At 44.9% G+C, this 12,807-nt stretch overlaps 1 protein-coding gene across 11 annotated transcripts in view; it reads left to right on the top strand.

Moving 5' to 3' along the window:
• Positions 1-12,807, top strand: part of NCKAP5 (NCK-associated protein 5) — a 1,206,846-nt gene that overhangs the window by 1,128,032 nt on the left and 66,007 nt on the right. For 9 of the 11 annotated variants that reach the window (XM_010853619.1, XM_010853624.1, XM_010853623.1 and 6 more), the window contains one exon: positions 1,082-1,218. In XM_010853619.1, coding sequence (XP_010851921.1) covers positions 1,082-1,218 — 137 coding nt within the window. Of the gene's footprint in view, positions 1-1,081; positions 1,219-4,252; positions 5,626-12,807 lie in introns of those variants that run through there. The other 2 variants (XM_010853629.1, XM_010853621.1) reach the window with 2 other exon arrangements.

The following is a 12,807-nucleotide window of genomic DNA, read 5'->3' as shown; positions in this document are numbered from 1 at the left end:
ACCTTTGTCAGCAAAGTAATGTCTCTGCTTTTGAATATGCTATCTAGGTTGGTCGTAACTTTCCTTCCAAGGAGCAAGTGTCTTTTAATTTCATGGCTGCAGTCACCATCTGCAGTGATTTTGGAGCCCAAAAAAATAAAATCTGACACTGTTTCCACTGTTTCCCCATCTATTTCCCATGAAGTAATGGGACCAATCAGGGCTCCCTAATCAACTGTGTTTGGGAAAAGCTGCAAATTCAAATCCTCCCTTTGGAAATCATGACTGTCCCCATTAGCACAATGAAGACTCCGATATATTCTCCAAAAATGAAACCCGTTTGTTCATTGTATATTAACACATGCATATGGAATCTAGAAAGTTGATACCAATGAACCCATTTGCAAGACAGCAGTGGAGACGCATACGTAAAGAACAGACTTGTGCACACAATGGAGGAAGGAAAGGGTGGGACGAACTGTGAAAATAGTGTGGAAACATGTATATTACCATATGTAAAACAGATAGCAAGTGGGACTTTGCTGTGTGACACAGGGGGCTCAACCCAGTGCTCTGTGACAACCTCAAGGGATAGGATGGGGCAGGAGATGGGAAGGGGATTCAGGAAGGAGGGGACATATGTATGCCTGTGGCTGATTCATGTTGATGTATGGCAGAAACCAACACACTATATGAAACAATTATCCTCCAGTTTAAAAAAATCCTTTTTTTTTTTTCCTATAAGAAGAAATCTATTTGCTATTTGATGTATTAATATAACACTACCTGGAGAATGATCAGTCTTTCCCAAGCAGTTTGCCCACTAAATGCTTTCTAACATGGAAAGACTGTCAACATCTTGTGGAAAAGTGGTCCGAGGGCAGTTTGCCTTTGGGTCTCCAAGACTGAACATCCTCTAACGATGCATGTAATTATGCAGACGTTTCTGTTAGCAAGACTTGCAGGGGATGGAATGTTGGCAAACCAAGCTTCTGCTGTGTTTGGACCTTGTTGATTATTTCTACATGTCCTCCCCTCCTCCCTAAACTTGTGAAGAGTTGAAGGAAGCTGATTGTGATTTCATATGCATTTCCTCTTTTAGGAAAAATCAATTCCCAAATGAAGAGTGAAGCCGAGCCAAGGTCTCAAAATTGTTCATCATTCCAATATGTCGAAAACACAATGGCGAGCAAGCCACTTCCAGCCTGGGAGGGTGATGACGCTGCTGCAGAGACCCAGGTAAGGAGAGATCGCCAGGAGGGCACCCTCCATCTGCTGGGCCTGAGTGGGAAGAATGACCTCCTTAACCACTTCTGTGGTAGAGTTAATGTTAAATCAAATTTGTTGTGGTTCAGTGAAGAATGACCAAGGCCCACGGCTCTCCTTTTTTCCTGAATTACACTGATAACACTGTGTTCTTGTAACTCAACTGTTTCTGCCCATCTGCACCCTGACTCTCAAGGTAAGGATTCTCTGCCCTGATGAGATACTGTGGGACTGTCATTCACTCTCCCAAACCATAACAGCACCACTTAGAATGAGTTCATGATTATTTTTTCATTATCTTATCAGTTACATTAACTTTACCTTGCACCTATGAGACAGGTAAAGCAGGCGTGATTATATTCCCTTTAGGGATTAAGAAACTGAGGCCTGGAGTGGTCAAATGACTTGTTGGGGTCAGTGAGACTTGTGTTTCTTCAATCCCTGTCATTTTCACAGTCCTTCGTCCTTCATCCTCCCTGAGATGGCACACACACAGGCTTCCTGGCATGTGATTGGACCTGGGGAGGAGCTCAGGGCTCAGGGACTCGGGTCTTCTCCAGGAGCTACATGGTATTTCCTCCTTAGCACCCTCCCGCTTACCTCTTCCAACTCATTACCTGGGCCATATTCAGCTTGTACATGATTTCTCACCTTGTCCTTGGGCTGGCCCACTCTGGGGTCTTTGGTGGTGCCCGCACACAGTGAGAAGAGTGGGTGGAAGGACATAAGAGTCAATCACCAGAGCTTCCTCGCCCTTCCTTGACCCTTCCTGCTTCTGCCACCTCAGCTCTCCCACTCCTGGCATTAGGAGGCCCCATTACTATTTCTACTAAGGTTTCTACCCAACCATGATGAGCAAATACCAGATTAGCCCACATCAGAGATCCCACATAGCCAGTGTGGTGGAGCCTTCTTTCAGCCTTTAACACCTCAGTATGTAAATGAGAACCTGGACAAGTAGGGGAAATGATCCCCTGGGCCCATAGCCTCAATGTGCAGCAGAGGCCACCAGCTCCAGAGATGCTGGACTGTGGTGAGGGTCCAAAGGAAAGTTACTCTGGCACTAAGATTAGAACTCAGCCCTCTGAATTCCATGTCCAGCACTCAGAACAGGGGTCTGAAAGGCAAAGGAGTAAACAAGCGTGTTTTGTCATGCCTTAATCAGACACAGAAATGATAGGCTTTTCTCAGTTTCCTCTTAAGCAGTAGCTGCCACATGTGAGCAGACATCAGAATCATGTGGAGGGCTACATGTGATGTGTATCCTGCTGCCTGCACTCAGAATCCAGTTTGGTATAGATGGGGTGAGATCCAAACACTTCTAATAAATTCCCAGGTGATGCTGATGCTGCTGGTTCACAGAACACACTTTGAGAAGCAATGCTTTAAGGACTCTGTGCTTGCTTTGTGGAACTAAAAAATTTATAAAACTCTAAAAGACACCCAGACTTGAAGGGGAAACAGTTCAGAAACAATAGGTAGTGATAGTGGCAAAGGATTCAAGCAATTCCAAGGAAGTAATAAAACAAAAACAAAAAAAGAGGGGGTGTCATTCAGTGCTGGCAGGAAGGAGCCTCTATGAATATTCATATCCCCAACACACACACACCTCTCTGGGGTTCCTTCCTCATCATCCTTCACCAGCTCAGTCCATTGGAAATCCTGCATGGTCTTCTAAGAGTCATCACTGGGGCTTGGAACTCATAACTCTGCTTCATTGACTGCTAGGGAGGGAAAGTGTAAAGTATGGGTGAGCTTTATATTTCTAGTTCCAAGTACAGTGGTTGGCTCCATTCATGTCTCTTGAATAGAGGGATGAAAATGCATTTCATCATACCCAGCTTCCTGCCAGAACTCTAGACACAGGCCTCCCTTGGAACCACTGCTGTAGACCTGTCATCCTTCATAAATGTCATCCTTGCTAGACGACTGATATCTCCTGGATTGAGCTCTGTACCCCCAGAACCTAGGATACCACTTAGCCTAGAGTAGGTACTATGATGCTTAGCACAGAATCTTTGGAATGGGTGGATGAATAATTAAATGAATTAAGGAATAAAGGAATAATTGCTTGGATTCATAACCCTAGATAAAGGAGCTTACATTCTTTTTTTTTTTTTGGAGCTTACATTCTAAAATACGTTTTTATCATTTCTGACCAAATGGCACCCTCCCAAACAGATTTAACTTCTGTGCATAAACTACCTGGGGTGGGTGTAGAATAATCGGTCCTAAGAGGGCAGTCTGCAAATGTAAAAGAAAGCCCCAAATGCTCTTGATTCACACAAAGGGGTTGAGGTCTTAGATACCAGTATTCTGCTTATGTGCACAGTGTGAAAAACCATCTATACAGTTTGAACAACCTCAACAGTTCCTGAACTTGACTTTATTGCCATACCTGTGACATCCTCATGGGTCATGTCGTATGTTCATGTGAGAAGAAGAGGAGACCGATTCCCTTGACCCTTGAACTGTTAGTAGATTCAGTGATTACATATAACCCTATAGAGCCAGCAATTGTGTACTTTCCTAAAGGCTTTTTAGTCTTTCAGGGCCTGGAATAAAATTATGAATTAGGCAAACATGTATTCTTTTGTTCCCAAGGTTGATTACCATCATACTCTCTGATACTTGAAAGCTAGTGGTGAGATCAGCTAGATAAATAAACCATTAGGCTTGGGACAGCAGCTCTAATGGGCACTTGAGAAAAATAAGATGCCATAAAGTAGTGTACCAAATGCAGAGGGGGTAACTGTGGGGACTGTCCCGTACCTGGACAGTGGCAGCATATGGCTTCATCAGCACATTCCCATTTCTGCAGCTCTGATAACCTAATATAAGGCACCAATTCCACGTGAGACAGATCAACGGACCAGGCAGTGAGGGTGGGGTAATGGGGATAGAATTCTGTGCACAGACCAACAGCCAGATGTGAACATCCTCGCAGGATGCACTGTCCATTTTGACTTGCATGAATCATCTTAACAGTCTCATATTACTCATTTAGGACAAGGCACCCAGAATGTGTGCATACTCTGCCAGCGGTAGCAGTGATAGTGACAGTGACCCGGACTATGGAAATAATGGTTTTGGAGCTGGAAGGGGCAAGTTAGTGAAAGCAATGAAGAGCACCACCCCAGGTAACACCCGCCGGGTCCCCAGGAAATTCAGGGAGCCTCTGTCTTGGGTACCCTTCGATCATGCCTTTCACCAGGCTCTGTTTCGACCTCACTTAGATCTTATATCTTAGTTCCACGTCTCTCCTGGGATCTAATTTCCTGGTACTTACGGAACATTGTCTACGTGCATCAATTTGTTTTCTGGTATTATCTTAATGACATTGCTGTGCAGTCTGAAAGGATTTTATTTCCAAATCTGGCGTCTCCCAAAAAGTCTCCAATGGAGTTATCTTCGTAATGAAGGGATGGCTATAAAGATAACTTTGTTCTTAATTACACACTTTGGCAAGTTAAATCACCCCATGAGCTATGGATGGGGTGTTCCAGGCTCTCTGCTCATATCATGCTCTGTAACTCTGGACCTGTTACCCATTATGAGCAGGTCTGTTTACTAGGCTCAAACTCCCTCACATTATTTTTATTTGAAAGAGAATTTGCACTAGAAAAGCCTTCATCCTGAGGCATTTAAAAATACATATATTATCAGAGATACTTTAATGAATCAATGGAGAATCATTCTTTCCATACTAATCAACTTTTATCAAATACTAATTTGGCAATTATCTGTTGTAACCATGACTGTCCTTTTTAAAACAAGTCTGGTATGTTACTTTTGAAAAAAAGAAATTACCTAGTAATTGTGTGTGTGTTAACCGGTTTTCCATTTGTCTTGGCATTTGTGACATGTTGGGTAAGATGGGCGTGTGAGAATAGTCATTAACCTGAGCCTCCTTTTTGTTCCTTGCATCCTACAAATCACCAGAGAGGCAGGACCAATGGGTGGATCCTGCAAAGACTTACCAAAAGGAAAGTGGCTAATGCCCCTGGCGTTTTAGTTAGGCTGTTGTCCTTGTAAGCTCTCAGGGGTCTGTCAGTGTCCCTTTGTTGTAACAGTTAAGGGGAAGGGGAATTAATTGTCAAGGGTCCTTCTCCATGAAGATGCTGAAGGCCAGGCCAACTGCTAGTCTAGCTCCTCCCTTGCGCTTAACATGGATCCACAGTGAATAACCTCACCTCGCTGACCCTTAACTGTTCTTCCTGGCTCTAATTTCCTACATTTATTGAACAAATACTTATTAAAGGGCTCCTCTGGGCCAGCTTTCTGGCAGTGAAGGAATGAACAAAGATCTCTGCCAGGCAGTAAAAGATAGATATTTGTTGGTGGTGTTTAATTGCTAAGTTGTGTCCGACTCTTTGCCACCCCATAGACTGTAACCTGCCAGGTTCTTGTATCCATGGAATTTTCCAAGCAAGAATAGTAGAGTGAGTTGCCATTTCCTACTCCAGGGGATCTTCCTGACCCAGGGATCAAACCTGTGTATCTTGCATCTCCTGGTTGGAATAAACTAGTAAATGAATATCTTTTGTTGAAAGGAGATATGGAAGAGACAAGTAAAGCAGGATAGGATATGGAAGAACAGGACTGCTCAGGAGTGGTGGTTGGTGGGACCAGAGCGGGAAGAGGGGGCCCAGATGTTAAAATTTCAATAGAGCAGTCTGAACAAGGCTCACTGTTGTTGTGTTAATTACTCTGTCATGTCTGACTCTTTGCAACCCCATGGACTGTAGCCCTCCAGGCTCCTCTGTCCATGGGATTCTCCAGGCAAGAGTACTTGAATGGGTTGCCATTTCCTTCTCCAGGGGATCTTCCTGACCCTGGGATTGAACCCGGGTCTCCTGCATCTCAGGCAGATTCTTTACCATCTGAGCTACCAACGAAGCCCAAGGCTCACTGAGAAGGTGGTATTTGAGCAGAGATGTGGAGGAGGAGAGAGTGAGCCTGGAAGACATCTTGGGGAAGCACATTCTCAGCCCGGGAACAATCAGTGCAGACACCTTGATGCTATGGCAGAAGGAGGATGTTGGAAGACTAGGAGATGAGGTCAGATGAATGGAGAAGGGGTCAGAGCTCTTGTAAGGCCTTGCTCACCTTTCTGAGGACTTTGCTTCTCCCCTGAGAGCCATCCATGGGGGCCTTTGGGCAGTCTGAACAGAGCAGTGGCATGATCTGAGATGCTTTCCAAGGACCACTCTGACTGCTATTTTGAGAAGACTGAAGAAGCCAGGTCGACTAGAAGGCCATTATACTTATCCAAGCAACATGTGTTAGTGGCTGAGACCAAGGTGGTCCCCGTGAAGGAGTGGGCAGCACAGGCTAGTAATGGGACTGTCTGTAGTGATGAGCATGTTCTGTATCAGCTCTGTCTAGTACCATGGCCATTACCCACACAAGACTCAGGAGTTCTTGCAGTGTGACTAGTGTGACAATAGAACTGGATTTTTTCATTTAATTTTTTGCCATAGTTTCTCTAAGAGTTCCATTTTCCTCTATTTTGTTTTTATTTTAATTAACTTTAAATATTAATAGCCAGATTTGGGACACTGTACAACACAAGGAGTGACAATGGTCTCATTCCAGTTCTAATTAAAAATACAACACGAGTGATTGGTAGATTGGAGGTGGAGTGAAAGAAGAAGCAGGGTCGAGGGTGGCTCCCAGGTTGGGGTCCTAGAAAGGACAGCCCTCTGCCCACCGTAATGAGAAGACTGAGGTTGCGGCTTGAGGAAGCTGATCGGTAGTTGATGCTAAGTTCAAGGTGCCCATCAAGCAAGCAGAGATGTGAGTATGTTGCCCACCAAGATTCTTGGCCTCCTTCATCAACAGAAATTGATCAGAGGTCAGATAAGATATTCAAGCAAGGCTTTGTTAGGGTTCCTGCTGCAGTAGTGGGGAGTGAGAACAAACCCCAGGCTCCCTTGCTCACTCCCCAAGGAAGGAGGCAAGCTTGATCCTTACATGGGGTGAGGGTAGAGGTGTGTCCGGGAGTTGAGCCAGAGGGATGGCTTGGGTGGCCTGCCCACCTCTTAGATTGTGTTGTGTGCAGGAGGCATGCACAGTACCCTGCTTTTGCTCCAGGCCCTTCGTAAGTGGCAGTGAGGTTTTTTGGTCTCTAGCTTATGTTCTGGAATCTGTCCCTAACTGCATACACATGCAGTTATTTTTAGTCCTTTATAGTTTCTCTGTACTTTGTTGCCCGAGGAGAGGTATGTCCAGGTGAAAGCATTTCAGCGCTGCAGCAAAGGGTCCCAGGTCGCAGGTCTCAGATAGGTGGTGGTGGGCTGTGTGAGTCTGGAGTTGGGCAGGTCAAGTCTGGTCTGTAGAGGTAATTGGATGTCAGTGTGCCAACAGAATCTAAGGTCCTGGGTCCCGCTGAGATCAGGAGGGGGCCAGAGAGGAGAAGAGGAAAAACCAACAAAGGAGACTGGGCAGGAGCCAGCAGTGAGCAAAGAGGAGGAGTGTGTGGCATTCCTAAAGCTGAGTGGAGAGAATGTGTCAAGGAAGAATACCGTGGTTCAATATGCTACTTGCTAAAAAGGACACAGGCTTCATATTGAGACCTGTCTCTTCCTCTGACAGTGGGGTTCTGGGGGTAGGAAGTGGGGGTGGGGGAGGGATGGTCTAAAGGCAGTTTGAAAACATCTCCAAAAAGGAAGAAAGATTAAGACAAATTGATTCTGAATGAGGATGACATACCTGAGTATGAAAGAAGTCACTTTAGGGTCCAGAGTTTTAACCTAGCTTGTTTAAATGAGGTGTGCAAAGCAATACAGAATACACATTAGGTGATGGCTATGGACCTTGGTGGACAGAGAACTTGCTCCTTTAACTTTTTTTCTTTTTTTTTTCCTACTTCACTGCAAAATGAAGCGAGTCTCAGCCTCAGTTTTTTTCTCTCTATCCTCATAGTGCTCATCCTCTTTCCTCCAACCAGAACAAATCCCTATTTGAGAGGTTTCTTTCACTCTATCGCTATAGCCTCTGGGCCCATTGGTGCTTCTTGGGAATAAGATGCAGAGTAACCCTGGAAGCAGCACAACCAGCACAAAGATCAGTCCCTCTCGCCAGGCATCTGCCTTCTGTCTGTAAAATGGGACTTGTTGCCAGAGCTCTGTCATCTGTCCACCCTGACCGATCCAGCCACCCCCAGCTGCGGCTAATGTCAGTGCTGCCAGAATCAGAAAATGTGTCCAGACAGCTGGTGTGGCTCTGGGTGTGTGCTGGCTTCCTGCAAGCCTGGAAAGGGGCATTTAGGGTTGCTGCAGCACCAGTAACTTTTTGGGTGTTGGCAAAGTTGATTAGAAGATTGAAACAAGAGAAAAACACAGAAAGGAGTGCATGCCTTACGTACGTGGTAGAGATTTTCTTCCCTTTGGAGACACAATTTTGTCTTGCCTTTATCTCCTTTGTCTTCAAGATGATATTACCCTTCCCCCACTCTTCCCCGACGAGCTGGTTCACTCTTTCAGTAACAAGTTTGTAATAGAGATTCCCAACCCGCAGGATGAAATTTTCCATATCTTAAAGCCTTAGTGGAAGTTGTCCCAGAGAGTTGGCCTTTCTCAAACACACCGTCTCTCCCTGGCCCACTGAAATATCCCTCAGGTAGAGGAGGGTACCTGCCAGTGGCAATCTGTCCTCCAAGGCTTCTAGAAAATGGGCACTCAGTGGCCTCTACTTCTTATGCAAAAGAGTCCTACTTTCTAAAACACTGCCTATGGGCTCTTAAAGGACTCAAGTAAGTACACATCTTTACTTTCAAAGTTGGTTTCTATAGCATGACTTTGAAATATGTGTAGAAAGCCCAAGTTGTTAGTAGAGAGGCAGCAGCAGAAGCAGGATTTAGGAGCTGGGTAGGTGGCGCAGCGGGTGAGGGAGTAGGCAAAGTAAGTTTGTGGCTTTGTTTCCATGGAGCTATCTGTTCTAAATTGCCATGTTGGGCATAACAAACACTCCTACCCCCTTCCTGCAGGTGGGACCTGGGAGAAGGCAGGAAGGAGCCAGGGACAGAGGTGGGAAGATGAAGGACAGACAGCAGACCAGGGCCAGAATGTGAAATAGGGACAGCCCAGCAGAGTTGCAGCAGTGAAGCTCAGTCTCTGTGAGGAGGAGCGAGGAGGAGTCTCACACCTGGCTGAACACTCTGGATCTCACACCTGAAACAGCAATTTCTCTAAGACCCCTCCACTAAGCGTTGGATTCATCCATCTGGCTGCCCACCACCATTACCTACCCTGCCAGGTATCTCAAGGGTAAAAATCCTGTCTTAGCTGATGGTCTCACCATTCTTTTAGTACAGACTATGAAGCTGGAAGTTTTCCTAGACTATTCCTTCTCTTGCCTCCACCTCCTGGCAGTCTGAAGGTTCTGCTGGCTTCTTGCTGAGCTGCTCCTCAAACCTACCCATTCTCTAGCCTGTCTGCTGCCGCCCCAGTAGTGCCTTCATTTGGTCAATACGCCCACTGCCTCCTTGTGCCCCTCCCCGCTCAACTCCCTGCCTGTCCCATTCATGCTGCCACAAAGCATAAAATCCCATCATATTCTTCCTTAGCTTAAAATCTTTCTTATTCACAGACAAAATCCAGTGTCCTCCACTTACAAGATTCACAAAGCCCACTTTGACCTTGCCTTTCTGACTTCATCTTTCTCCATTTCCTGTCTTAAACTTTGTTTTTGTTGTTCAGTCGCTAAGTTGTGTTCAACTCTTTTTGTCCCCGTGGACTGCAGCACGCCAGGCGTCCTTCACTATCTCCCTGAGTTTGCTCAAATTCATGTCCATTGAGTCAGTGATGCCATCCAACCATCTCATCCTCTGTCACCCTCTTCTCCTCCTGCCCTCAATCTTTCCCATTATCTGAGTCTTTTCCAATGAATCGGCTTTTTGCATCAGGTAGCCAAAGTATTGGAGCTTCAGTGTCAGTCCTTCTAATGAATATTCAGGGTTGATTTCCTCTAGTATTGACTGGTTTGATCTCCTTGCTGTCCACGGGACTCTCAGGAGTCTTCTCCAGCACCACAGTTTGAAAGCATCAATTCTTCAGCACTCTAGGCATCATCGAAATGCTTGTTCTGTCCTGAACACATGATGCCCTTGGGGGCTTCCACGCTTTTGCTCTAGTGGTCTTGCCTCCTGGAATGGCTGTTACTCCAACACCCTTCTATTCTAACCTTTATGTAACTCCTACTGTGTCTTTAAGATTGAGAGTTCAGACTTTACCTCCTCCAGGAAGTCTTCCCATTGCTCCTCCATCAGCCATGCCCAAGTTACTCATAATTGTCTGTTCTCCTTCCCTACTCTATATTTATTTGTGTCCCTTGCCCCTTGAGATTATATTATTTCTTTGCATATTCAGGTGTCTCATTAGTGCCAAGATTGCTTCTTATTCATGTTCTGCACTTAGCACAGGGCCTGGTACAACGTAAGTGCTGAATAAATGTTAAACAGCTTCCTGAGTATTGAATTAAAATGCAGCACAGGACTGGTTAAGGCCTTGTTGCTCTTCATGCAACATCCATCATCCATTTGGGCCTTTCTTTGTACCAGAGAAAGAATGACTCAGAGCAGCTACCTACAGAAGGAAATTCAATAAGAACATTTCTCCTTCTCTGGACGGTTATGCTAGAGAAATCGGTGAATCCATTTTTCCAATTTTTCTCAAAGGTGTAGATGTACTTTAGCTTCCTCTTCCATGATGATTCTTCATGGGGACTGTTGGAGGCATATCAGACTCCTCTGTTTTGTTTTGTTTCTTTTAAATGGTTGCATGTCCCCTGGCTTGATTTTCATAATCTCTGCCCCAGTGTGGGAGTTACTGTCACAGAGAGTCCCCTCTTCCTGAAGAAACTGCACCATACCCTTGAGACCTGAAAGAGACATGTAATGGTTGAGAACCTTCAATCTTGGAATATTTGTTCTGTGAAAATCTCCACGTTGCATTAGTTAGTGGATGAACAGTATTGACAGAAAGAATAGAAGCAAAGAAGAGAGTTGAAACGAGTTCATCTGGTTTATTCAGCTCTTAATCTGTATCCAGGCCAGTGCTGGACACTGGGGATTGAGGACAGGTTAGTGACACAGCCCTGATCCCTCAGTGCTTCTAATCAGACCTACAGATGCAAAACATCAGCTGAGATAGGAGCTGGTCAAGAACCCTAAACAGTTGTGTTCTGCTGCCTAAGGCCATGCTATTGGCTCCTCAGGGTGAAGAACCAGAATTTCATTTCCTTTTAATTTTTCACAAATTGACTTCCCACTAGGGTCTACAGATCACAGAGTCCTGAACTTACTTTCATGAGCTCTCCCTCCCACCTCAGGCCCCACAATCTCAAATACACAAATCAGGTCCACTGAGCAAAGCTTCAGAATCATGGTCCCACAACCCCCAATGATGTTCCCCTAATCGAGCCCTTCAACAAATTACAAAGAGTCAGTGCAGTTGTATTAAAAACAGTTGGTTTTGCAGTAATTAGAAAAACACAAGGACATGATGACTGTGGACCAATATTAAAAGAGACGCTGAAGGATAATGGCTCCAGTTCCTGGTTAATTCCTCAGCTTGAATATTTTGAGATTCACAACTAATTATGCAGAGATGATGAATTTTAAAGACGCTGCCACCCTGTCTTGCCAAGGCCAAGGACTTTGGCTATTAATAGAGCAATCAGATTTTGCTATATAGTAGAGAATTCACGCAAAGTTGCATCTATTTTAAAGCATTCATCTGGCACATGACTTAAAGATGACAAATCATTGTAATGTGCAAAATCAGCATTGGGTTAAACTAAATCCAAACTCATTATAATCATTCTAAGTTCCCCCAGGAGAAATCTTTTGTTTGAAATGGACACCACAGGTAAGAGCTAGGACACCACAGGTAAGAGCTATCTTTAGTCCTTCCTGGATCTTCTGTCTTATTTAGATCATTTTAAAGATTAGCTTTACATTTGACAAACCCACCCTGACCCTAGGGGAATGAACACATGCAATAAAACACGAGGGACTTGTGTCCTAGCATTAAGCTTTCCTGGATGACAAATGGAAACTCCTGACCCTGTCAAGCAGGCTGTTCTTAGACCCTTGCCAGAACCAGGGTCTCAGATTTCTCTCTGTCACTATTTGTCCACCACGGCTCTTTCAGCTGTTACGATTGGGTTTGCAGTCTGCTGGTTTGTTTTGTTTTTTTTTAAGTGGAGAAAAGTGTCATGCACAATAACAAAACAAAACAAAAAACCCCACTAGCTTCTAAAAACCACGTGGTCAGAAGCTAACCATCAGAAAGAACCCACTGTGTCCTCAGGCTTGAAAAGAGAGGCTGCGATGTGACTTGCATTTAATTATTAAAGCTGCATATTGTGAGGCCCTTAAGAAAGCAAATGTCACGATGGACAGAATGAGTTTACCCTCCTGTCGAAAGAGCAGTGTGCCGTGGCAAAGCCGTCGCTCAATTAAATTGGACTGCGGGATACAGAGGAGATGGAGACCAAGTCTGGGGACCCTAATGAGACATTTTGGAGGGAAGAGATACCAACCCCCCAGAGTTTGTC

This window comes from Bison bison, unplaced genomic scaffold (assembly GCF_000754665.1).
Source record: "Bison bison bison isolate TAMUID 2011002044 unplaced genomic scaffold, Bison_UMD1.0 scf7180017864330, whole genome shotgun sequence".
Classification (NCBI taxonomy): domain Eukaryota; kingdom Metazoa; phylum Chordata; class Mammalia; order Artiodactyla; family Bovidae; genus Bison; species Bison bison.
The sequence above is the reverse complement of the archived record's forward strand: the minus strand, read 5'-3'. Positions and strand labels throughout refer to the sequence as shown.